Below are 27,025 nucleotides of genomic sequence, written 5' to 3'. Positions count from 1 at the left end.
GACCGCCAGCACCAATTACTATTAAATCGGTTAATGGGTATATAGGCTTATCCCTTAATTTATCTTTATAAAAGTCTTCACTGATACATGTAACCTGCGAGCCTGTATCTAACATTGCATTACATATATGACCGTCAACAATTATTGTTACGACACTAGGGTCGCCTATAAGATTATTAGTTTGTGATATTGCACTATGGAGTAAATTATTGGAGGTTTTTGTTCCAGTGTTTCCCTTTCTCTTTTGTTGGGACCTTTTTACTGATGGGGCAGACCGTTGTCCCTTCTTCCCGGATGCCCTCTGCCGTTTCCCGCCTGATTAAACCGTTTGACCAATTTCTGCTGTACTAATGTGGCATTAGTTGGGTTGGGACAACCCCTCATGTGGTGCCCATCCTCGCCACAATTATAACATATTTTAGGCCTAGTGTTTGGCGCAGGTGAAGAACGCGTTTTTGGGTTAGGGGTGGACTCTGGTGGGCTTGGTGTTGATTTGAGGTGATGTAGCTCAGTTCTAAGAACTTCTACCTCATGGCTAAGGGCTTCATAGCTACATAACGCAGCCTTGGCACTAACTGCCTTAGGTGTTCGCTTTTCTGCCCTAGCCCTACTATTAATTTCCTCACTTCTAACTTCTTTAATCAGTGTTAAATAAGTAGGGGGATTTGATTTGCGTTGTTTCAGGTTTAATGTAGATGATAGCATCTCGTCATATACTAGCCCACGGACAAATTGAGCTAGTCTCATATGGTCAGCCTTTGCTACCCCAACTGCCCCTGCCTTTGTTGCCCTAGTTAGATTTTCATCTAGGCGCATTAAAAATTTAGAGGGCAGTTCCCCTTCCGACTGATATGTCTCCCTAAATAGAGTATAGAGGTCATCTGCATCCACTGCCAAACCATAGACCTCATTAAGTACATCATGGCATTCCCTAGCAGTTGATTTATCAGTCACTTTATTTAGGATATTAAGTGCTGGAGGAAAGAGACTTTGACTTAAGATGCTCTTTTGTTCAGCCTGTGATAAGCTATCATCCCTTAAAAGTTGTTGGACTAGTTGAGACCAAGTCTCAAAGTCTACCTCATTTGAAGGGATTGGCACCCGTCCCGAAAACTGTCGTAACCGACGAACACCGGCCGTACGGGGCACGTTGTTGCCTATTAGGTGTTTTACTACTACTTCTTTGGTGTCGGAGGGGATGGAATCTAGCCTAAGATCGTTCAGGGTTTTCCCATGTTCTAAGAGAAATTTTTGTAGTTGTCCCTGGAAATCTGTGGGTAGGATATAGGTGTCTTTTTCTGGGGTCTTCCCATCCCATTTTATAATAGTCCAGGTTTCGTTATCTGTGTGGTCAATGGTTGTGGGGATATTTAGATCTACTACAGGTTTGGAAAACGAAAGTAGTAATTGAAAAGTGATATCTGTTTCATCTATAACTTCAACAACCTGGGATCGATCTATTTCTTTGAATGCATTAGGTATTCTATCGTTACTATAATTGGCCTTCAATACACCCCTTAATGCAATAGCATGACTAGGATCGACCTTGTGTTTAATACACCAGTCATATATATCCATGGTATACAAAATAAGAAGTTACAATTGTAAATTAAAATAAGTGAAATTACGATCAAATATTACAAATTGTAAAACAATAATTAGATATATAAGGGTACAAAAATATTATAAAGTAAAATTGAAAAGCATGAAATATAATACAATGATAAAAATATGCAATATAGTATATAATTATAAATTTATTATCTAACTAGTGCCTTTTCAAGCCCCACATTGGGCGCCAGTTTTTATGTAACCACTCTACACACAACACAAAAGATTATCGACTTAGGGTTGAGGTGAGCGGGGTTCGAGTTGATTGGGGCGGTGGCACTAGACACACATAGATAATAAATAAAAGAGTACACAATAGTTGGCTTATAGTAGATGTGTTATTATTCTAAATCGTAATACAAATTATACAATATGCGACTTATAATTAAGTATGCTTAAAGATTTAGATAACCAGTCAAACTTAAGTTTGTTGACAACTGGCAGTGGTCGAGCTTGTCCCCTTTTTGGTGTGGTAAACCCGTTCGAAGTTTGATGCTTATACACTCCACCGATTCCCTCGTCTGGCTGTGGACTTTACACACAGAATCCAACTTGGGCAATCTTCCCTCAACCTGAATTTGTTGAGCAAGGAATAAGTGTAAATACAACTTCTTTCAGAACGTACAAAAAGTATCAGGGAGGACCTGACTGCTCTCAATAGATTTAGAGTTGAGTTGTCTACTACGGTAGCCTTTTTGTATTTAATTCCTATAACTACAGAATTCTCTATACAGGCTTCATTCAAGGATAATTTAGGATTAGCTAATAAATCATAGCCTAGTGAGTATAATGACAGGGTCTTATTACTACACTCTAACTTACATATAAACATACAATCAATACGATATAAGGTGGTCAAACATATAGTACATATTTACAATATATCAAGTTGTATCTAAGATAATAAATTCATTGTTGGACAACAAGCAATGATAAACATAAAAGTAGTATCCTATATGTAGTTAACAAGTACAACTAAAGGATTTAGCTATGTTACTTACGCTACAAAATAATAAGTTTATGTTGGTTATCTTACCTGAATTTGTTGAGCAAGGAATAAGTGTAAATACAACTTCTTTCAGAACGTACAAAAAGTATCAGGGAGGACCTGACTGCTCTCAATAGATTTAGAGTTGAGTTGTGATTTTTCCCAACTCTGCAGTCTTTTTTATATATCTTGGCCCCACCCTGTTGTTCCGAAATACATTCCTGGACCATTATCTAATGGTAGATGATGGTGGCCCTATTTCCTTATTTGGAGTTTGATCAGCTAATAGTTTATCCTTAAAATAATTAGCTCATACTTAAAGTATGTTGGTCAGTACTTTCTTTGTTTGTAAGGAAGTAGGAATGTGTAAATGTTGCAATTTCCTTGGACTGGCACACTTTTGTGGCCTGGGTTACCCTTCATCTTCTTTGACTGGCCTACTTTTGTAGACTGGGTTACACTAGCCTTAAGGATCGAGAGTGCACAGGCAGATTTATTCCATGTGCCTGTCTATATAAACCCACAGTGTCACCCATTATATTTCCATTATGGGGCTTAATGTCCATCCATGGAGGACCGGCCCTTGGGTTAATTTGGGCAAATCCATAAGTTTTCCTTAAGGATCGAGAGTGCACAGGCAGCTTTATTCCATGGTTCTGCCTGTCTATATAAACCCACAGTGTCACCCATTATATTTCCATTATGGGGCTTAATGTCCATGGAGGACCGGCTCTTGGGTTAATTTGGGCAAATCCATACATTTTTCTTAAGGATCGGGAGTGCACAGGCAGCTTAATTCATGGGCCGCGCCTGTCTATATGAACTCACAGTGTCACCCCTTATATTTCCATTATGGGGCTTAATGTCCATCAATGGAGAACGACCGGCCCTTGGGTTCAATTTGGCAAATCCATAAATGTTATTTAAAGATTGAGGGTGCACATTTAGTTTTATTCCATAGTTCATCTATGAACTATTTACCCCATACTAATTTCTAATACAGGGCCTTATGTAGCACACCACATAGAGATCCCAAAAGGGTCCTTAGAGGGTTCATTCGGGCAAATCCATATAGGTTATTTTAGAATCCTTTGTATACAGGAAACTCTTTCCTGTATGGGCCAAACTATATAAAAATTGTGGTCTGTCTGTGTAGTGAGTTGTGGATTGAGTTTGGCCACCTGGATCTTCCCCTGCCCTATCCTGTACGAATTGGTATTCTCTGGTTCTGATGAATAGTAGTTTATTTTCCAAAAACGAATATTGTAGCCCTAATAAATGCAACTGTATAGTGGCAAATCATTGAAGGTCAGCGCAACATTTTAACATCATAACATTTTAATCGTCATAATATTAATTTTATTATTTATTTTACAGTATTATATTAATACATTTAAAATAATCGCACTAGAAAAAATATAAAAATACCATAACTTCACTGATCAAATAACGTGATTACATTTATGAATATCGATCTCATAGTTTGAATAACTTTGCATTATTTAGTATATCATTTATGCACATGTTGACCTTTGACCCATGTCAACTTGTGTAATGATAAATGTGCTCTTTTGATAGTGTATTATTGATAGATGTCTTAACAGAATGATAAAGCATAACATTTTGTCTTCAATGTTAGTTTTTATTTGGTTTTAAATGCAAATTGTGTGATTGGTCAATATTGACATTTGACCTTTGCAAAGTATTTGTTTTATAAGGCGACTGAATAACACCATACAATACCTATAACCATACAAATGTATTAAAAAACAAAATTGAACTTGAATAAATTGGTTATAATACATATGTATAATACATTGTTATAATTGGTCAATTTTGAACTTTGACCCCTTATTTCTTCCTATTCGCTTCCTATCCTGATCGAAGTCTGATTTGATTAAATACAGTATTATAATGAAATAACATAACTTTACTAATCAAATAATTTTATTACTTGTAAAACCATCAATATCATAGTTTGGACAATTTTGCATTTATTTGTTAACTAATACGCGTATTAAAATGTTGACCTTTGACCTTATGTCAACTGATAAAATTGACCTTATGTAAACTGATGAAATGATGTGTTCGCTCTTTTACATTGCGTATGATTGATTAACAGGATGACAAAACATCCAATTTTTATTAAATATTAATTTTTATTTGGTTTTATAGGTACGTTCTATGATTGGTCAATATTGACATTTGACCCTCAATCACAAAGGATTTTTTTTTCATAAGGTGATTGAATAGACACTTATAATCATAAAAATGTAATAAAAGACCAAATTGTGCTTCAATAAATTTGTTATAATACATATACATAATACATTGTTGTAATTGGTCAATTTTGAACTTTGACCCCTTATATCTCGAAAACGCTTCCTATCCTGATCGATTACCTTCCATATTCGTAATCTACGGAAAATTTTAGTCTAGAAAAGTTGGATGGCAATTTGTCCCCTTTCGGGTGGTGATTCCCCCCTCCTGCCACCGGACTATTATATTCACTGTAATTATTTAACATCATTTCTAAATTAAAAACTATTTTTACTGACATTATTCACATTGAACGTGTTGATAACTCATTTAACATCACTGTCCTTATTTGAACATTATCCAACAATGTATAACAATTATATGATCAACTTCTACACTGTTTAATTTAACATAATTCAACTCTAAACTTATTAACACTAAAACTTAAACAGTTGTGCTTCTTAATAATAACACCTTTCTGTATCTTGATATTTAACATTCTTTTAATCAAGTATCTCTAGTGGACACATTTTTGTAATACCTCGAATTATATCTCCATTGTTAACTACCCTTACATGACCGTCTGGTCCATATAGTCTGGGAGCCCAGAAGGTTTTAATTAGCAATTTTAGTACAAAAGGTTTGAGGTGTGGAGTATGTAGATATGGTCTATGGGACCCAGAAATGGCAATTCTTAAGTGACGGCTCCTGTTCAATTTTAAGGGGAAACCATCCAAATTACCCCTAAAATTGGATTTAATTAGCATTTCGAGTACATGGACCAAACCGAAAATCTACTGCACAGAATTCAACAAGCCACACAAGCTATAGGTTTATACTTAAACATCAAGAAGACCCAATTCATACATTTAAACCCCTCATCACCTTCTATAACTCTCGCACTGGATGGATCAGCAATAGAACAAGTAGAGGATTTCAAGTTCCTCGGAAGCTACTGTTCATCCACTAACCATGATGTCGAAGACTGAATATAAATATGTATTTTCTGAACAATTTGACACCAAAAGCAAATCTGTATGATTTGGTTGTCGAGATATAAGAACCACACATTTCTAACCTTTGACCCCGATTTTGGGCATGTTCGCCCCCGATAACGAATTTGGCACATATCCCATGTTGTTCCTTGGGGTCTAATTATCCTATAACAGTTGAGATATTCTCTCCTAAATTGAATGCATAAAAATCTTACCCAGGTCCTAAACTAGTAGTAGTTACTAATGAATAAAGGTCAATGACCTTTGACCCGACTATCTGACCAATGACACAAGTAACCCGAAATTTGCAAAAATTTTATTTTGTTGTTTGACCACTAAAACATAGATGTAGACACCACAGTTGTCTTTTTAAACCCAGGAATTGAGGAGTTATGAGCCATCAAATGCCACAAAAAGGTCACTGACCTTTGACCCTCAATATCTCACTAACGCAGCAACTAGAAGGCTGCAAAAATTTTTTGGTATTTATTCACACCTAAAGCTACAAGAAAATACCAAAAGACCTTTTATTAGAATTTGTTCAAGGTTACATAGGATAAATGTCACATATAGCCTGTACTAACAGTATTTAGAGGAGATGAATAAAGATGGACGACAACTACAACGTGTTTTGTTATATTGTTATTGTTGGTTTCAGCCTAACGACCGAGCCCGTAACAAATTAAAGGGTCATCCGGGAACAAAGTACGGAATTGTAGTTGTAGATCGAACTGATGGTAATTTTAGTTACTTATTCTAAGCTGGTTTTAGGTTTAGCGAGGCGTTTTATAACGAACGAGGTTTGGCGGTCGTCGAGCCAGTACACTGTGTTGTTGTTTTAGGCTTGTGTAGGCTTGCCTGTGATACTAGAAGTCGGTTTGGCTTTGATTGTAGGGGTCTAGTTATTGAGACCACGGCGCACGGTAGGTTTAATACTGTGTGAGCTTGGCAGGTATTTCATTACTGGTACCTTAATTATCGTCATATTGGTTAATTTAACCTATGTTTTTGTTTGTTTGTTTCGAATAGAAACTATGTCAGAAAGTGATTTTGACGAGGAATTTTTGGGTAGCATGTCCATTGAGGTGGTAGCTCAGCTATCAGAGGAGCGTTTGCGACTCCTAGGTACTAGGGTTGGAGCTTCTATAAATGATTCCATGAATAAATATGACTTAATAAATGTGATTGGAAATCATGTTGGTTTAATTACTCATGAATCCGAAAAACTGCGGGGAATGAGGTCGAGTTGGCTAGAATTAAGTTGGAACGTGAAAAATTTATTTTTGAAAGAAGAAAAATAGAGATGCAAACTCAAAAGGAAATACATGAGTTTGAGTTAAGGAAATTAGAATTAGCTAACCAAATGGGTCACACCACACGGGTTTCTACACCTAATGATTCAGAGATTACTCAGAATATTAAATGGGTTCCCAAGTTTAATGAGGACGAGGTAGAGACATATTTTTTAGCTTTTGAGAAAATTGCTAATAGATTAAAGTGGCCTGCTAGACACTGGACTGTGTTGTTACAAACTGCTCTTATGGGTAAAGCCCAAGAGGTATTTTCTGCATTGGCTGATGATCAATGTGAAAGCTATGATGCAGTTAAAACTGCTGTTTTGTCATAAGTTAGCTTATGAGTTAGTTCCAGAGGCGTATCGTCAGAAATTTAGGAACTTAGGTAAACCTTATGATCAAACGTTTACAGAATTTGCACGTAAGAAGCAGATTCTTTTTGATAGATGGTGTAGTTCGGAAGGAGTAAACGGTGAATTTGGAAAGCTTCGAGAGCTTATGTTAGTTGAGGAGTTTAAATCTTGTTCTCCTACTGAAGTTCGTACACATCTAGAGGAGCAGAAAATCGATAATTTAACGAAAGCGGCTTCTGTTGCCGATAATTATGTGCTCACGCACAGGGTGGTGGATACCAAATCGGTTTCCAAATCTGTTGATGATTCTAAGGTCCAAAGTCAGAAAACCACAGTTAATAGTAGTAGTAAATTTGTAAGAACTTGTTTTTATTGCAAGAAAAAGGGTCATATAAAAGCAGAATGCTGGCTGTTTCAAAGCAAAGCTAAACGGGATAATAAGAAACCCCAATCACTTCCAAACACGTTGGTTAATACAGTCCCGTTGAAAGTGACAGCGAGTCATGACGACGTTGATGAAAGTGAGAAGTTGACCCAATCTTCAGATCCGGAAAAAGTGCGAAAGCTATTTAAGCCTTTCCTCTCTACTGGTTCTGTAGCATTGATCAACGATGTGAATCTGAGTAAAGTTCGTGTCTTAAGAGACACAGAGGCGTCACAATCCCTGATATTAGAATCTGCATTGTCATTTTCGGACGAGTCTTCTGCTGGAGCAAGTGTGCTCATCCAAGGTGTTGAAGGGGGTTATAAGGAAGTCCCACTTCATGTAATTCGGATTGAAACAGATATTGTTAGCGGAGATTTTGTTGTTGGTGTTGTTCCGAGTCTTCCAGTATGGGGTGTCACACTCCTTTTGGGGAATGATTTGGCCGGAGACAGAGTGACAGTAGAACCGGTTGTGTGCAAAAGTCCTGTTGAAGACGAAAGCACGGTGTGTTTAGAGAAAGAATTATCACATGTGTTTCCATAATGTGCGGTGACGCGATCTATGACAAATAATGAGATGGATGAGATGAGAGTATTGACTTATGTGATAGTTTTTACGGAGAAATTACAGATCGCGTTTCCCAAGAGGCTGTCTGCTCAGGTCCCGAGTCACACACTGCCCAGGCTGAACAACAGCACCCAAAAGTGTGTGATTTCGGTCCAACAGTTCTCAATCGGTCCAGGTTAGTGGAAGAGCTGAGTAAAGATCCAGATTTGGTGTCATTTGGTCAGCATGCTCTTTCTGTAGAGGAAATGTCTATTGTTCCTGTTTGTTGTTATATAAAGAAAGGCATACTTATGCGTAAGTGGAGGCCACCAGATATTCCAAGTAGTGATGTTTGGAATGAGATTCACCAGATAGTTATTCCTAGTGGATACCGTCAGGATATTATTGGTATTGCGCATGATGATCCTCTTTCAGGGCATTTAGGTGTCAATAAAACGGTGGACAAAATTCTCAGGCATTTCTTTTAGCCAGGTCTTAGAAAAGATGTGTCTAACTATTGTAAATCCTGTCATGCGTGTCAGGTAGTGGGGAAGCCTAATCAAAAAGTTCCAGTAGGCCCACTTAAGCCTATTCCTGCATTCGGTGAACCATTTTCAAGAGTTATTGTTGATTGTGTGGGACCATTACCACGTACTAAAAATGGAAATGAATATCTATTAACAATAATGTGTGTATCAAGTAGGTTTTCAGAAGCGATTCCTCTTAGGCGTATTACAGCTAAGAATGTTGTTAAAGCATTGGTAAAATTCTTTACATGGGTAGGATTGCCTAAAGCTGTTCAGTCCGATCAAGGATCAAACTTCATGTCAAAGATATTTAAACAAGTCTTAGAGCAGTTAGGTGTTGCCCATATAAGTTCAAGTGCTTACCATCCACAGTCTCAAGGGCACTTGGGAGATTTCATCAAACACTTAAGAATATGCTTAAAACCTATTGTTTTCAATGTGAAAAGGAATGGGATAAGAGAGTTCCCTTATTGTTATTTGCTGTTCGTGAAACAGTGCAAGAGTCCTTAGGGTTTAGCCCATTTGAGTTGGTGTATGGTCATTCGGTCCGAGGCCCTCTTAAAATAGTCAAAGAAAGGCTGTTAAGGAATGCAGAAGAGTCTGTATCGATACTAGATTATGTGTCTGAATTTTGTGATCGATTAAATCGTGCTCGTGAGATGGCTAGAAAGAATCTTGTGAAGGCTCAGGTTAAAATGAAGAGATTGTTTGATAGGAAATCAGAAAAGAGAAGCTTTAGTTCAGGTGATGAAGTGTTAGTTATGTTGCCTCTTTCCAGGCAACCATTATCTGCAAGATTTGCTGGTCCTTACAAAGTATTAGAAAGAGTTGGAGAAGTTGACTATGTGTTAGATACTCCAGATAGGCGTAAGAAGAAGCGACTGTGTCATATAAACATGTTGAAACCATACACAGTGAGAAATAATAGGGATACCTGTACGCCAACACCAGTTACGTGTGTTGTTGAAGAGAATTCTGAAGAGTTTGGGGATCCCGATACATGTGTTAAGTTCAGTAATTCAGATGTCCTTGCAAACATTGAAGAGAAAGTTGGTCATTTATCTCGTGATCGTAAGGTTGAAATTGTTAGTTTGATATTTGGAAATCTACAGTTGTTTTCGGATGTTCCAGGTCGAACGAACTTAGTGGAGCATGATGTTAAGACAGCTGATTGTTCACCAATAAAACAAAATCCATATAGAGCAAATCTGTTCAAGATGAAGATATTACAAAATGAGATTGATTACATGATTAAGAATGATATAATCGAGCCTAGTTGCACTGCTTGGAGTTCTCCATGTATATTAGTTCCGAATCCAGATAAATCGTATCGTTTTTGTACTGATTATCGGAAGGTTAATGCCAAATCTACAGATTCATATCCCATACCGAGGATAGATGACTGTATTGATCGTGTGGGTAGTGCTAAGTTTGATTTTCTAAAGGGTTACTGGCAAATTCCTTTAACCGAGCGAGTAAAAGAAGTGTCAGCTTTTGTAACTCCCATGGGTCTTTATCAGTATAAAGTCATGCCTTTCGGTTTAAAGAATACACCAGCCACGTTCCAGAGATTGGTTAATGGTATAATTTCAGGGTTGGAAGGCTGTGAAGCTTATATAGACGATTTGGTTGTTTATAGTGATACATGGGATGTGCATGTGCAGAGAATTAAGGCATTGTTTGACAGGTTGACAGCTGCAAAGTTGACAGTAAATTTGGTGAAAAGTGAGTTTTCCTGTGCAGAAATTGTGTTCTTAGGTCATAAAGTTGGTTGCGGAAAAGTGAAACCATTAAATGCTAAGATTAAGGCAGTCTGTGATTTCCCAGTTCCAAAGGGTAAGCAGGAGTTAATGCGGTTCCTAGGAATGGCTGGGTTTTATCGACGTTTTTGCAGAAGTTTCTCAACGCTTGTAGCTCCATTAACGAATCTGCTGAAAAAGAATGCGAGCTTTGTGTGGTTGGAGGAATGCAATAATGCGTTCATTAAAGTTAAAGCGATGTTATCAAACGAACCGGTGTTGATGGCTCCACAATTTGATAAACAGTTCTCGTTAATGATCGATGCCAGTGATGTTGGTTCTGGTGCTGTGTTGGCGCAAACAGACGAGAATGGTGTTGACAAGCCTGTGTGTTTCTACTCGAGAAAATTCAACCAGCATGAGAAGCGTTATTCTACTGTTGAGAAGGAGACATTAGCTTTGATGTCAGCGTTAAAGCACTTTGAAGTGTATCTTGGATCTACTCCGTTTCCCATTGTAGTTTGGACTACTGACCACAACCCATTAACGTTCTTGGCAAGAATGAAAGACAAGAATCAACGCCTGTTGATATGGAGTTTAGCAGTTCAAGAAATGAATCTGGAAATTCATCATATCAGAGGAAAAGACAATGTTGTAGCTGACGCTTTGTCAAGAGTTTAGATAAAACATGCATGAAATGATTTTAAAAGTTTTGTTGATTTTAAAAGTTTTTATTTAATTATAATATGTTAGTTGTGATAGAGTGATGCATTAATGGCATACACGGATTTAAAGTAATTAGAACTTGTGAAATTTTAAAGAAGCAGTTGAAGTAAATTCATATCAACGACCTGTTAAAATAACTACTGTATAAGAAAAGATTTAAGATGTTATAGTAAACAGTTATAAGTTTAATCATATCAAACTTTCTTTATGTGGGGGTGTGTGATGGGTTTGTCACACGGAAGTGAGCCATCTAGAGAGAAAGGAGGAGATGAATAAAGATGGACGACAACTACAACGTGTTTTGTTATATTCTTATTGTTGGTTTCAGCCTAACGAGCGTGCCCGTAACAGTACTTAAAATATTAATTAAAATTGAATTTAATTTTTTTGACCTTTGACCCACTCATAAGCAGCTTTGACCCATTCTTAAGTGGCTTTGGCCCCAGATTTCAAATTTAAGAATGATGAATCCTTAATCAGTATGTTCATAAGTATGTGTGGTGTGAATTTTGTTGATGTACTCAAAATGCGAATTAAATGTCTAATTAGCACTAATTAAAGGCGTTCTTAAGTAAATTTAGCACAGGAATTTTCACTTAAGAATTATGGATATTGATTCCTGATAGGTCAGAAAACATTTTAGAATTGGTTTGGTCCATGTACTCGAAATTCTAATTAAATCCAATTTTAGGGGTAATTTGGGTGGTTCCCTCTTAAAATTGAACAGGACCCGTCACTTAAGAATTGCCATTTCCCCCTTAAAATTGAACAGGACCCGTCACTTAAGAATTGCCATTTCTGGGTCCCATAGACCATATCTACATACTCCACACCTCAAACCTTTTGTACTGAAATTGCTAATTAAAACCTTCTGGGCTCCCAGACTAATATATTTCTTTTATTCTACCCAATGGCCATTGACCACGTACCGTACCTTTCTGAACTACCAATACCACTTCATCAACTCTAAGATCCCTCTTGGGTTCCCTCCACTTTTTTCGTTTGTTCAATGCTGGTAACCACTCCCTTAACCACCTATTCCAAAAGTGTCGCATTAATTCTTGGACACGTCTCCATTGTTTCCTAGGATTAAAAACTGTTGTGTCAAATATGCTCTCTGGAGCTAGATTACCTCCCATTTGACACGGTAAACAATGGTTTGGAGTTAATGGAATTACATCCTTTACTGAGGCAGATTGATATGTTAATGGACGTGAGTTTATTATACCCTCTGCTCCTACAAATGCAGAATATAACTATTTTTCCGTTATATAGGCCTAGCCCTTTTAGCAGATTTTATAAGACTTTCATGTACTCCACCAAAATGTGGGGTCATATGTGGAATAAAACTCAACTTTATACCAGTGACCACTGTCACACTTTGAATTTTATCGTTATCTAACGATTTTAACACTCCCTTTAATTCTCTATCAGCTCCTACAAAATGTGTCCCGTTATCAGACATCATTTCCTCGGGTTTACCCCTTCTACTGACAAATCTATGAAAAGCATTTAGAAACGTATCTGTGTCTAAACCGTACGCCATTTCCTAGTACACGGCTCTAGAGGATAAACATGTGAACAAACACAAATAACGTTTTGTTTGTACCTTTCCTCTACCCTGTTTAGTAAGGAAGGGATCTGCATAGTCTACTGCGACTCTAGTAAACACCTTTAAACTCTCAGTTTTAGTTCTATCCTTAGGTAATGGAGCCATTATTTGATCCCCTTGTTTAGCTAATCTACGCCTACATCCCATACAATTTTTTTTCGCATTCTCTTATTTCTTCTCTAGCCGCTTGTACCCAGTAGGCCTACTTCTCAGATAATAATGACAGTTTATGAGTTGTACCTATTACATGATTTCCTAACTCATGATACATTTTTACAATTAATTTAGTGACATGATGTTTCCTCGGTAATATAATGGGATATCTTACATCATATGATATCGCCTCATTTAGACTTAAACGTCCATTTGCTCTAAGCAAATAATCGGCATCCATTCGAGGATTCAATCCACTTATATTACTCTTTGTATTTAGTATTTCACCCTTACTTAATCTCTTAATTTCGTCTGAGAACTCATCACCCTGTGCGTTTTGAATTATGGCAATTTCCGAGTCCTTAACCTCATCTACATTTAATGGTCCTCTGACTTTGTCTTTTAACCTACATTTATTTATAAAACGCATCACATACGCAAATACACACACTAACTTATTCCAACTAGAGTACCTTATTGGGTTTAATCTCCAGTTATCACTTTTCACTCTTGGTACCACTTTACTCAATAACGTTTTCGTTCTTTTCTTAATCTCTATTTCATCTATCACATTCTCAATCTTATTTTCTGGCCATTGCATCTCACAATCACTTAAGATTTCAGGACCTCGCCACCAAAATTCATTCTGCTGCAACTCTATAACAGTACATCCTTGCGAAGCCACATCCGCAGGGTTTAATTTAGTGGGTATATATCTCCATTGACTAGGGTTTGTTTGACCTTGTATTTCACCAATTCGATTAGCAACGAACGGCTTAAAATCTCTACTATGACCTCGAGTCCACCACAATACATTCATACTGTCACTCCAAATTTCACTTCCTTTAGTTGACATTGTAACGGATTTACAACAGATTTCGCAAGCTTTAAACCTAACATAGCTGCCATCAACTCATGTCTCGAGATACTCATGGATTTAAGAGGAGCTACTTTTGTCTCGAACGCGACTAATCTTACATTTCTTTTTTTAACATCGTTATAATTCTGTGACACTGAATACACAACCGCCGCATAAGCGTCATTTGACGCGTCAACAAATGTATGCAACTCTTGATTCTCACGCTCACCTGGGTTTCTTTCTATTTCTATATCTTTTAATTCGCCCAAATTTGCTATTCATCGTTCTAATTTCTGACCTACATCAGGGGACAACTCTTCATCCCAGGCTAATCCATTTGCCCAAATCTCCTGCATAATTATCTTGCCTGCAACTACTACAGGAAAAACCCCTAGTGGATAAAATATAAAAGCGATTCTACTCAAAGCTAATCTCTTGGTTAACTTACAGACATTAGAAGGACCAGAACCTCCTTGAAACTTAAATGTATCTTCCACGGCTTTCCATATTAAATCCTAAGGTTTTTGCAGAAGGTAACTCGTTCCCACTTAATTTGATTTCTTTAGCTCTATCTACTTCTGGTATTTTTTCCAGTACCGCTTTTGAATTTGAAACCCATTTTCTAGCACTCATACCCGCGCTTCCCCATAATTCTTTAATCTCTCTATATAACTCTACTGCCTCTTGCTCATTTTTAACCGAGGCCATGGTGTCATCCATGTAGGTAGAGTCTAAAACAGCTCGTGCTCCTAGGAGATACTCTTTAGAATTCTTTCGCGCCTGTTCCTGAGTTACAAATTGAGCTAAGAATGGCGCAACATTAAGACCAAACACTAGTCGATTAAACTCATAAATTTCTGGCATCCGCTCTGTGTCTAAATCTTGCCACAAAAACCTAAGCATTTTCCTATCTTCTGGTTGCACTCCAATCTGGAGATATATTTCTGCAATATCGCAAATAATTGCTACCTTTTCCTTTCTAAATCTTAATAAAACATCGAATAAATCGGTCTGCAATTTAGGCCCGGGATAGATCATATCATTCAAACATCTTCCCCCATAACGCGCCGCGGCGTCGAACACTAACCTAACTTTCGTTGTTTCTCTTTCGGGTTTAACTACTGGGAAATGTGGTAGAAACCATTGATTTAGTTCTGTTAGGGATTGGTCTATTTTTCTGACATAGCCTTTGGATCTGTAATTATCTAAAACGTTCTGATAATTATCGCCTAACATCTTGTCTCTAGTTAATTTTCTTTCTAGACACTCTAATCTCTTAAAGGCCATCTCATAATTGTTATCCATATTTAATCCTTCTTCCCGCCACGGAATATTTACACTGTATCGCTCATCAACAGCTGTCAATGACTCTGACACTTTTTGAATCACTCTTTCATCTTCAGCTTTATATATTTTCAAATCACTTACTCCATAACTATCTACTTCCCAAAACTTCCTCATCAACTCGTCCACATCATTACTTCGTTCCCTACTGGTTTTGTAAGTATTCACATGTAGTGATATTGTTCGCAAACTTCTACTCAAAGGACCAACACACGTCCAACCTAACGGTGTTCTTCTCGCAACAGGTTCTCCGGGACCCCCACATTTCTCTTCTAATGCTGTATGCAACTGTGGACAATCCACTCCAATTAGTAAATCTATCTCTTTTCTCTGACTACTTATCACAAGAAATTCTATGTCTCTCAAATGATCCCAATCCTTATTAACACTACTCCAATCTGACGCTTCTAGTCTACCAGTAACATCACTTATAGTCACTGCATTCACTTTAAATTTCTTAGATCCATCCAACGGTAATACAAATATCTCAACTGGCTTAGTCACAAATCTTTCATCATTACCACTTAACAAACTCACAACCATCTCTTCTGTTACTTCACTGAGACCCAACTCTCCACATAACTCTTCATTAACATATGTCTGAGTACTACCATCATCTAATAATGCATTTACCTCTATTCTTTTCTTTCCATTACTAACTATGATTGGTATGGTTCGCAAAGCAATAGATTGGTTTTTACTTAACAATGTAGTGTTTGTCCCTGTTTCTGTTTTAGTTACTTTATGCTCCCCTTCCCTGGCAACTCCTACCTCTACAGTTTCAAAATTACTTTCCTTTTCAACTTTTTCTCTATGTAACAATCTATTATGGTCATTCTTATACCCATTTATACCACAGGACATAACCCGTTAACAATCAACTGCCCTATGTTTACATAGACACTTAAAGCACAATTTTCTTGGCTAGCAATATTCCATCTTTCATTGATAGATAGTTGTCTGAATTTTACACATTCCCATAACTTATGGTTTTTCTTACAACATACACATGTGAACAAAGGTGATTCACTAGGCTTTTCCCTTGTGGGTGCACAACTATGACTGTAAGCCTTTTTACCTCTAAAATCTGTGTTTACTACTCAAAATTTACTACTCTTATTTTCATTAGCTGTAGTGCTAATATTTCTTTCAAACATCCATAGGGACATAAAAACCACAAAAGTAATTACTACATAAACTGTATTGAAGAAAACAAAAATAACCCCAAACGTCTTTGGGAAGGGTTGAAATAACTTGGATACGACAATAATGCCAAATCCAACACCAACATAGTCTTGGAAATCAATGATGAAAAATGTTACGAGCATAAACATGTGACTAATCACACATGAATAATTTCTTAACAACTGTTGCAGATAAACTTGCTGAAAATCTACCCGTACGTTCCCATAACGCCTGTAAAGAAGTGTCTTCTCAATACTACTATCAAGTAGAAAAAAACGTGTTAATTCTGGAAGAAATTGGTGAGGACTTTGTCCTAAGTGAACTCTCAAAATGTAATGCTAAAAAGAGCTGTGGCCTAGATGGGATAGCTGCTCGCTTTTTGAAGGACGGACGCTCTGTTATTAGTAAATACCTAAAACATATTATAAACATGTCAATTAAAACGGAATCAGTACCAATCGGACTGAAAATAGCAAAAATAAAGCCAATTTTTAAAAAGAACAGTCGTCTAAAGGTAGAAAACTATAGACCAATCAGTATTTTCCCTATAGCTTCCAAAATTCTGGAGCAAGCAGTCTATTCACAGTTGTATAATTTTTTTTTTTTATCTTATGTGGGTTCATCCCACTTTTATTTCCATACCACTGTTCTCTTTACATATATTTTTCACTATACACTATACATATCATTATATTTACAATGTTTGTTTAATCATCTGTATACATATACTTATTTAAAGAGTTTTATTCATTTGTTTACATATTATCACATTGATTACATAGCTTCCTCTTTTTAAACATATTATCTGTAACACATTTTCATTAACAAGCTTATTTTTTTTCTTACATAGTTGTTTTTGATTTTTTCATCTACCACATTTTCATTTAACAATGCATATTCTCTGTTATACTCATTACTTACTAAATGTTTACTGTTAACATAATATTGTTCTCATCCTTTAACATTAATATTAATATTTTTGTTCTTTAATGTTTACAAAACCAGCAGATCCTTTTTTGCATCTATAACTTCTTAAATTTTCATTTAACTTTTTTACTTTCTTCTCTTATGTGGATTCATTCCACTTTTTTTTTTTTTACTTATTTTCTTTAAAAAAAAAAAAAAAACTATTTCCATATATTATTTTGTTTATACATACATTATCATTTAACCACATTGATTACATAGTTTCCTCTTTTTATACATATTATCTATAACACATTTTCATTAACAAAGCTTATTTTTTCTTACATAGTTGTTTTTGGTTTTTTTTTCATCTACATGCATATTTATTTCATACTATTATAATACGTTTATGTTTAATAAATCCATCCCATGGGTTTGTCCCATTTTATTTTTCTTTGGATTTATCTATGCAAACATATTTTCATTTAAACAATGCATATTCTCTGTTATACTAATTACTTACTAACTTTTTACTGTTAACATTATATTTTCCTCATCCTTTAACATTGATTTTTTTGATCTTTAAATGTTTACAAAATTTATTTCCAACAGATTATCCTTTTTTGCATCTACAGTATAACCCATCAAAGTTTCATTTAACTTTTTTTTTCCTATGTGGGTTCATTCAATTATTTTTTTTTACTTAATATTTATTCTATTATTTTTTTATACATACATTATCATTTAACAACATTTGTGTTTAATGATCCATTAAAAAAATTAGACATTTTTTTTTTCTTTTTAACCATTTTATCATTTCAAAATTCCACATGCAGTAAGAATGTGCAAATTACATATATACGGTATATACCTATAATATGAAAGCTTTGATGAAAACACTTCCCCACTTAAACCTAAACCTTCTTATCCTTCATCATTTTTTTTTATCATCAATCTATAAAAAGCTTTTCACATTTTGTCTTTTTGTTTTCAAATCATCAAGGTATACATATTTACAAAACATACAGTATAGTAGCAAGAAAAAAAACAAACAAAAAAAAAAACATAATAGATTCATCATTCATGGTATCTTATTTACATATTCTATTCCTTAATCTGGTGAAGCACAGTTGTATAATTATCTTGAGGAAAAAAATCTACTTTTTAAATTTCAGTCAGGATTTCGCAGCGCTCATTCTACTGAAACTTGTCATATTTATTTGCAGGACCACATCAGAAAATGCCTTGATAAAGGTAATTTTGTTGGTATGATCCTGCTTGATATTCAAAAAGTGTTGGACTGCGTTGATCATCGTGTGCTATGCCATAAACTATCCGAATTAGGTATTAAATCTGTTAAATGGTTTGAGTCGTACCTAGAAAATAGGAAACAAATTGTTTGTAGCCTATAAATAAAGCTATGTCGGAGGCTAGAACGGTGAAATGTGGTGTCCCTCATGGCAGCCTGTTGGGGCTTTGCTCTTCTTGTGTTACATGAACGACATGCCTTCATCAGTTGACTGCAAGTTGTTGCAGTATGCTGATGATAGTGCTCTGCTACATAGGGACATTGATGTGGTTAAGACAGAATTAAAAATGAACATTGAAAATTGCCAAAGATGGCTTATAAACAAAACGGAATTGATTATCTTTTGCTCCAAATCTACACGAAGTATACTAAGAATGCATCTATCAAAATTTGTAATTCAACTATCAAAGCCAAACCATCTGTAGTTTAGGCCTACTTGGGCCTTGAATTCGATCAACATCTGTCAGGGGAGGTGATATGTTCGCATATCCTAAAAAAACTCAACTCAACTCGAGACTCAAATTTCTGTATAGATCTGCTAGCCGCCTTGATCTTAAAACAAAGAGATTATTGGCATCTCCTTTGGCTCTATGCCTTATAGACTATTGCTGTTGCTCTTGGTACTGTGGTATTTCAAAATGGTATGTCTCCAAACTCCAACGTGTCCAAAATAAGGTCATTAGATTTGTCCTAGGAAAGGGACCACGATATCACCTTTCTGCCTCCGACTTTAAACTTGCTGGCTATCTAAATATTATAAATAGAGTGAATCAACTGCAACTCAATCATATTTTTAATTTAATGCACAATTTCTCCCCTGTGTATATGTGTGAAAACTTTTTGAAAGTTTCAGAAAGACATCACCATAATACAAGTGGCAGCATACACGATTTTGTTAACATTTATACAAAATCCAGTTGCATTGCTTCTACATTTTTTTATAATAGCATAATTCTCTGGAATAGTTTACCTCAGAATATCAAAGAAATTAATTTAAAGTCCACCTTCAAGCTTCATATAAAGAAAATCCTCAAAGAACGAATTGACTAATTTAGCCTTTTCTCACTTCCTGCCGTCTGATTAATTGTTCATTTTTCCTTTGTTTTTTCTTTTGGGACCTCTCAGGATACAAACTTCCGGGTTTAGAGGGTTTTCCTTTGCTCCTACTCGTTTTTTGTTGTTGTCTTTGTTCTGATTTTGTTGTTTGTTAAGTCTTCGACTTTTGATGTATATATATATATTTCTGTACCACTTTTATTTTTATATGAGCAAGAAATAAAAACAAACAAACATTGTTTAAATTGGTATATCTAACCTCGCTAGCTCTGCTACAAATTTTCTTGTGTTGAAGAAAGGCCCATAATAATATATACGCAAGAACTTTCTGATTTGTATTATCATTTATTTGCACACTTCTTACCAACCACGCTGTCGGTATTTGTTTTTCTTTTCTTTTTCTTTTTATGGCACGCCAAAACGTCCTTTTACACACTATACAATAGCGCCCTCATTATTCTTTTGTTGTTCTTCAGAACAGGTATACTAGCGCACAGTGCTAAACTAAATTCTATTTATTATCACTGTGCTCAATTACAACTAAAATGAGTAAAGTAGCGAAAAGTGCTAAACTAAATCCTATTTAATATCACTATGCTTAAGTATAACCAAAAAGGGTATACTAGAGCACAGTGCTAAACTAAATCCTATTTATTATCACTGTGCGCAAGTACAACCAAAATGAGTATAGTAGGGAAAAGTGCTAAACTAAATCCTATTTTGGAAGAATTTCATCTGGTTGTGGAATAGGTATTAAATAAAATTTCTTTTAGAACAATTAAAAAATAATATAAGCGAACTTACAATACGTTTTGAAACCTATCAGGTTTCATTCTCAACTGGCGTTTCATCGTCTAGCGTTGTTAATCCCATGACGATGATGAGTTGGTATAGCGCCACCAATAGGTCCAAACGGATGTTCCCCCTTTCTGTTGCCCATGTGGCAGGATCATCTTTATCCAACTGCAACATAGTTTATTTATTTATTTATTTATTTGGAATTACACCTTTAGATCGGTGGCACACTTAGCACAAAGGTGCATCCTTCACAATATAAAATATAACAATTAACAGAAAAGTAAAAAAAAGGCAAAAGCAACTAACTATCAACCCCTATCCTACCCCCCCCCCCCCCCAACTTACATCGATACATACAGTAGATCATTACTTTACACAATGAATACAAAACAAGATTTAGTAAAAGTGTATGAAATAAAATAAAATCAACTGATAAACACAGCTTATTACGAAACCCACCCCCCCCCCCCCCCCACTTTTTTTTCAATTTTAATGTAGCAATGTAGATAACATAGTTATTGAGTCATGGAATTCAGTGAATCATTTCGAAATTTCCATGCTTGTTTTAGGTATCTTTTACAAAAACTATCCAAAATATTTTCACACTCTTCATCAATTAAATTATCTGAGTATCCCAAAATATATTTAAGTTTGTCATTTTCATGAGAAGTATAATAGTCTGAAGGTATATACGGCTGCCTTTAGCATAGTGAGCATGTCGACACGCTGCAAAATAAGGCAGCATTTGTCCAACTGCCTTAATGTGTAGTTCCCAGTTATTTTCTCGTTCAGCTCTTATGAAGTTTCGTACTATTGTTACCATATAATGAAACTCCGTCCACAGGTTTGCAGTCCTAGATTTCTTGGATATTGAGCCTAGTTGTTCGCTTAATTGCAAATTTACGTTTTCAGCATGTTGCAACATCTCTGAAACCGTAACGGGGGTAATTCAGCAAGTATGGTCTGTAAAATCGAGTGGCAAAGAGCAGCATCAATTAACATAATGTGTGCGTAGGGGAAGGCGGGGCGCGATTTTTTTTTCGTACATAAGTTGGGGACCCCTCATGAAACGTCACAAAAGAAACATGAATAATTCATCAGTTAAATGTTCTTGTTCCGTGTGCACCCAAGCGTATAGCAACAAGAAGTGATTACACAAGTGCGGTACGATTCTAGGCCTATCTCTGCGCTGTTGTTGCGGCGTGCGATTTCATAGAAGAATAGCGGTGTTTTGTGTGGATTGTCGAAATAATCAGCCTTTAGTTTATGATAGTGTTTTTAATATAATTTATTACTAAAGAATTACGTGTTAAAATTATAGTTTCTATTAATACTATTAGGCCTAGGCCTAATTATTAGTCTCTAAACATATGTCTATTCTAGTAGAGCTGTGTGTGTGTGTGTGTTATAGGTATGACACAATCCGAGTAATAAGTCAGCAAAATTAAACAATAAATATTACACAAAAATACATTTTTTATTCTCGTGGGTCTAATCTTCCCATCTCATGTGTTCATATACGCGCAGTTTTAAAGTTCCTTTGAGTACATGCATTTTTTGATAATAAAATAGCAGAATTAAAAAAAATACAGTACACAAATTATACACATTCTTTATTTTTGTGGGTCTAGGCTTTCTTTGGGCTATGTCCAATGAATTACTACTTAGTTTAATGTCTTGCCTAGCTGTCGATTAGCCTCGACTCGACACATTTTGTGTGAAGAAGAGTGCGCGAAGGCAATCGCGTGAATTTACTTCTAGGCCTACTGTAGAAAGTATCGTATCGCAGTTGTGTAATCGCTTCTTGTTGCTATACGCTTGGGTGCACACGGAACAACACATTTAACTGATGAATTATTCATGTTTATTTTGTGACGTTTCATGAGGGTGTCCCCAACTTATGTACGAAAAAAAAAATCGCTGACGGGACACCTTGCTGCCCCACCAACAGTATAGTTTACCAAAGTGAATGCTATGTGTTTATCCATGCATGAGTGACCAATGTCCATTTGGATGAATACGTAGTATCTCGCCTTTCTAAAAAAACATTAATTTTGAATGAATATGACCAGTTAAAAACTTTCAGTTGGTGGTTAAAACTTACTGACCAAAATTGTGTAGTTCGCTAAATCAGTTTTATTGTTAAAAAACTAAAGAATTACTTGTTTTTTCTCGCTGAAATTTTTTCAACACGTATATTATGAAGACTGTAATAAAGCATGTAGAAATAACCCCCTCTACTCTGTTAGCCTTCAAAATACAGCCATCCTGCCCCTTGTCCCATCATGCCCCGCCTTCCCCTACAGCTTTAGCATATGCTGCACCAGACATGATGTGCTGCGACGTATTTGTACCATAAAGCATACCAATTATTTCTTCGAGGCCAGATTCCTTTATTATTTTGCCCATACACCCCAAAAAACTTTTGAGCATGGAAAATCCACCTCCTTTGAAAAGTAACCTGCTAGATGGCGCTTCCTGATTGGTCAAAAAGTTTAGGCTTTGTACAGCCATGGGGTGGCAGTGTTAATACTTGATTTTTATTATTAGGCCTAATAATAATTGAATAATATTGGTTAATTAGGTTCAACGGTCAATAAATGGTATTTCTAATTACTTTATAGACAAATGTGTCGTTACTGCAAATATAAAGTTGTACATTATAAACAAATTAGTACCAAAACCAGCTCTCTAGGTCAAATAGTTATGTAGGTATGAAACTTCCGGTAAAGAAAGGTCAAAGGTCAGAAATAGCGTTTCTGGTAATTTTTTAGAAAAATATTCCATTATTGCAAATAGGAAAATTGTACATTGCGAACAATTTGAGCTAAAATTAAGCATCTACACTGTGTGGTTAACGAAGTACTAACTCGTTACTACAAATAGATTGACCTTTATATAAAAGGTCATAACTCCTTCCCCATAGAGAAAATCACTAGAACTTTTTTTTTGGTGACCCCTTGACTTATATTTTAAGTTTGATGATAAAAATTCTTTGTAAAAAATTGTTTCCAGGTTTGGTAAAAAAAATGACGTTTTTAACCCTAATTTAAACTAAGAAAAACACTGTATTGAAGATTGTTAATATCCTGAATTTTAAGCAGACCAAATGAAGAAAATAAAGGATTGGAATGGGATATTTTCTATGTGCTAAATTGATGTCACCAACATTGTAATAAGGGTTCTTTAAATGACAAAGCTGTATGGAAATTAAATAGGAACATGCAGCAGTGTTTTAAGATTTTGTATTCCATGTTTATAGCAAACACTCTTAAATTCCTAACTATACTGATCGTTTGTCTATGCAACTTTATAAATATTTAATAATAAAAAGAATGTTATTGTGTACGGTACTCGTCAAATTCCGGGGTGTGTTCAGGAATTTAAAGTCACCTCAGTCTAAACTATGGTGTCTGTATTTGCGATGAGTCTTTCACCATGAAAAAAATATCTAAATCGTCAAAAAAAAACAATTCTCAAGCCCATATCAGATTTGTCATACCAGATGTATTCTTTTCTGGTTATGCCTTATTATTTCAAGAACTTATCAAATTTACAATGCTGTTTTTTCGAAAGTTAATATATAATTTACATTCTTTACATTTTTTGTTTATCAACAAACACACAACTGAAAACTATATCAAACATAATGTACAGTAATAGTAATCGAATTAAATTCTAAACAAATTGAAATCGAAAATATGTTATACAACGTCTTGCTGAAAATCTAAATATATTTGAAAACTGTAATAAAATTGATACATTTAATATAAAGTAATATGATCGATCATTTTGTTTATATTTTTCATTATTTATTAATTTTTTTCTGGAAAATAATTTTCAATTTTTACAAACTTGTTTAAAGTAAGTTTTATTGTAGTCGATAGTTGGTTCTAAAGACGGTGTTTTCAGTACAGAGACCACAGAATACCGTTTAGTCATAATTGTTCAGTTCTACATACATAGGCCTATAAAACACCACACTATATTTCGTATGACGAATAACATGTATTAAAATTATCGGAGTTATTTCGTAAATTGTTTACTATGTTGTGCGTAAGAAGTGGAGTTTGTTCATCATTTTGTCTCTGTTAGTCTTCCCAATGCTATACCGATATCCATAAAATATGTAGAGTAGTAATCCTGCAGAAAAAAAGAACAAGTAAAATATTAGAGATAAGAAGTAAAAACTATTAAATTATGCAAAAAAAAAAAAAAAAGATCATGCATGAATTTCCATTTAAAATATGTATACAATATGAGATATAATACATATTGGGAAATAATTTTGTATTTCATTTCAATACTTCTTGGACCTACAAATGGAACCTGAATTTTAAATTAGCTTTAATCTAACTGAAATTGATTTATATCCGTTTATGAACGGGTGTATGATCATTTTTATATGATCTTGACGGTGTTACTGAAATTTACGATCTTGGTATCATCATTTTCTTACATTGGGGTCGATTATCAATCGGTTTATCCGTCAGTTATTCGAACATATTATAACAGTGAAAAGAGGGTATTACTAAACTACAACGTTCCAGAAGAAAAAACAAATCCAAGTTATCGGCTTCATAAGAAGAATGAAGATTATGTTGATGATGACGGCAAGTAGAGGACAATATGGAGTCACTGGAATCTGAATAAAAGAAACAAAGAATTCATTGTAATCATTGAAATTTCTATAATTTGGATCACACGTAAAAAAATAATAACTAAATGACAACAATTGCAAAAAAATATACAAAAGAAAGAGCGAAACAAATACAAAAAGGAAAAAAAACTGTTTTCGTTATACATTAGTACTTTGGAAAAGCCAAAGCAGGAGCGAAAAGAATACCTTATATCCAGTTGGTATATTCAATTCTTTACACAGCACCAAAACAAAAAGCAGAATGGCAGTAGCGAAGCACATGAAACACATCAAAATGATGACACATAAATTAGGTTGTATCCACAGGAAATTATGAAAATGTACAAGTACAACAAAAATTGCTATCAAAAAGAAAACAATCAGCGTAACACACCACGTTGCGATCAATTCGACGGAGTAGCTTTCCAGCAATGTGTCTGTGTAATATTTGGTTACATTTATTTTAAATGTTTGTTTACCATTTAATTTGGTTTTGTTGCTAGTAAACAATAGCGCATATTCGTTGTTGTTTCCGTATTGAGTAAGAGTAGGGCTTTTGGAATTATTAACATTTGGATCGCGGTATCTTATAATTATAATTTCAATTGATGTTATTAAATAAGCACTCAGAGCGCTAAGAACAGAAAATTCTACCAGCTTTAAGACGTCAAATAGCATGGCCATAATGGAGCAAATAAAACCAAGTGAAATGGTGGATCGTGCAGGGACCAACGTGCGCTTATCAATTAGCGCAAGTGACTTGAAAATCAATCCGTCTGCCGCCATGTTTTGAATGCTACGTGCAACAGCGGATAGCGTAACAATGATTCCGGCAACTGCCGTCATAACACCTACTACAATCACTATACTCATCCATGTATTGCTGTGTGACGTAAATACAGATGTTAGTATACTGTTCTGGTCTAATTCATGGAACGGCTGCACTAACGATATCACTAAAATAACAATTATATTTATTACCCCTGTGTCACCGATTTCCACATTAATAGCCATAGGGATGCTATTTGTTGGATTAATAATTTCTTCGCTGTATGATGTAATATCATCGAATCCTGTAAATACCCAGAAACAGCTGGTAATTCCAAATATAACTCCTCCTGCTCCTCGTGGGAAACATCCTCCATTATCCGCCCATACCGAAAAATTTGAATAATAAACACCTGCACTTAATATAGTCAAAATAACAAAAACGTTTATAACTACAAAAGCAGTACTAACACGATAAGACAGTTCGGTACTAAGAGCTAAAACTATGCAAACTGCAATCACAATAAAACTGGCTAAAAATCCGGATAATTCACCAAAACCGGATGATCCCAAGCATTGCCGTTTAAAATATACTCGATGGTAACATTCTGTATTGCTGAATCGGACAGGTAGTTAATGAAGTTACTCTGGGCTTTTGCTATAGCTGCACACGTGATCAATTTCTCAAAACAAGCATTCCAACCAGTAAAAAATACACACAATTCTCCAAAAGCAACGTAATTGTAGTAATATACAGATCCCGCCTTAGGAAATCTTACAGCAAATTCAGATATACACATCGATATAATGAAAACTGAGATACCAGCGAATATGTATGAAAAGACGGCTGAAGGCCCAGTGGCACGAGTGACTTCTGCCGTTACTATATACAAACTACAGCCAAAGGATATTTGCAATTGCTAAAATTGA

General features: G+C 35.4%; 4 protein-coding genes across 4 annotated transcripts; all 4 read right to left on the bottom strand.

Annotated features, from left to right (window-relative positions):
• Window positions 1-258: 258 nt before the first annotated feature.
• On the bottom strand, window positions 259-1,578 carry LOC140049805 (paraneoplastic antigen Ma2 homolog). The gene has a single exon (XM_072094753.1). It carries the CDS (start codon window positions 1,576-1,578, stop codon window positions 259-261), a length of 1,320 nt encoding a protein of 439 aa, XP_071950854.1.
• A 10,772-nt stretch (window positions 1,579-12,350) lies between these two features.
• Window positions 12,351-13,012, bottom strand: LOC140049803 (uncharacterized). The gene is made up of 2 exons (XM_072094752.1): window positions 12,829-13,012; window positions 12,351-12,703 (listed from the first exon to the last, which is right to left on the bottom strand). The coding sequence occupies exons 1-2, from the start codon at window positions 13,010-13,012 to the stop codon at window positions 12,351-12,353; spliced, it is 537 nt and encodes a 178-aa protein (XP_071950853.1).
• A 268-nt stretch (window positions 13,013-13,280) lies between these two features.
• On the bottom strand, window positions 13,281-14,087 carry LOC140049802 (uncharacterized). Its single transcript, XM_072094751.1, has one exon. The coding sequence runs from the start codon at window positions 14,085-14,087 to the stop codon at window positions 13,281-13,283; it is 807 nt and encodes a 268-aa protein (XP_071950852.1).
• Window positions 14,088-14,570: 483 nt separating this feature from the next.
• On the bottom strand, window positions 14,571-16,298 carry LOC140049801 (uncharacterized). Its single transcript, XM_072094750.1, has one exon. It carries the CDS (start codon window positions 16,296-16,298, stop codon window positions 14,571-14,573), a length of 1,728 nt encoding a protein of 575 aa, XP_071950851.1.
• Between the last annotated feature and the right edge of the window lie 10,727 nt (window positions 16,299-27,025).

Source organism: Antedon mediterranea, chromosome 5 (assembly GCF_964355755.1).
Source record: "Antedon mediterranea chromosome 5, ecAntMedi1.1, whole genome shotgun sequence".
NCBI lineage: Eukaryota > Metazoa > Echinodermata > Crinoidea > Comatulida > Antedonidae > Antedon > Antedon mediterranea.
The sequence above is the reverse complement of the archived record's forward strand: the minus strand, read 5'-3'. Positions and strand labels throughout refer to the sequence as shown.

What these genes read in the sequence shown, in the direction of transcription:
- LOC140049802 (XM_072094751.1), bottom strand. Translation starts at nt 14,087, where the DNA reads ATGTCAACTAAAGGAAGTGAAATTTGGAGTGACAGTATGAATGTATTG.
- LOC140049801 (XM_072094750.1), bottom strand. Translation starts at nt 16,298, where the DNA reads ATGTCCTGTGGTATAAATGGGTATAAGAATGACCATAATAGATTGTTA.
- LOC140049805 (XM_072094753.1), bottom strand. Translation starts at nt 1,578, where the DNA reads ATGGATATATATGACTGGTGTATTAAACACAAGGTCGATCCTAGTCAT.
- LOC140049803 (XM_072094752.1), bottom strand. Translation starts at nt 13,012, where the DNA reads ATGGCGTACGGTTTAGACACAGATACGTTTCTAAATGCTTTTCATAGA. An exon ending in AAGTGTGACAGTGGTCACTG is followed by an intron (nt 12,704 to 12,828) that starts GTATAAAGTTGA and finishes CTGCATTTGTAG; the next exon opens with GAGCAGAGGGTATAATAAAC.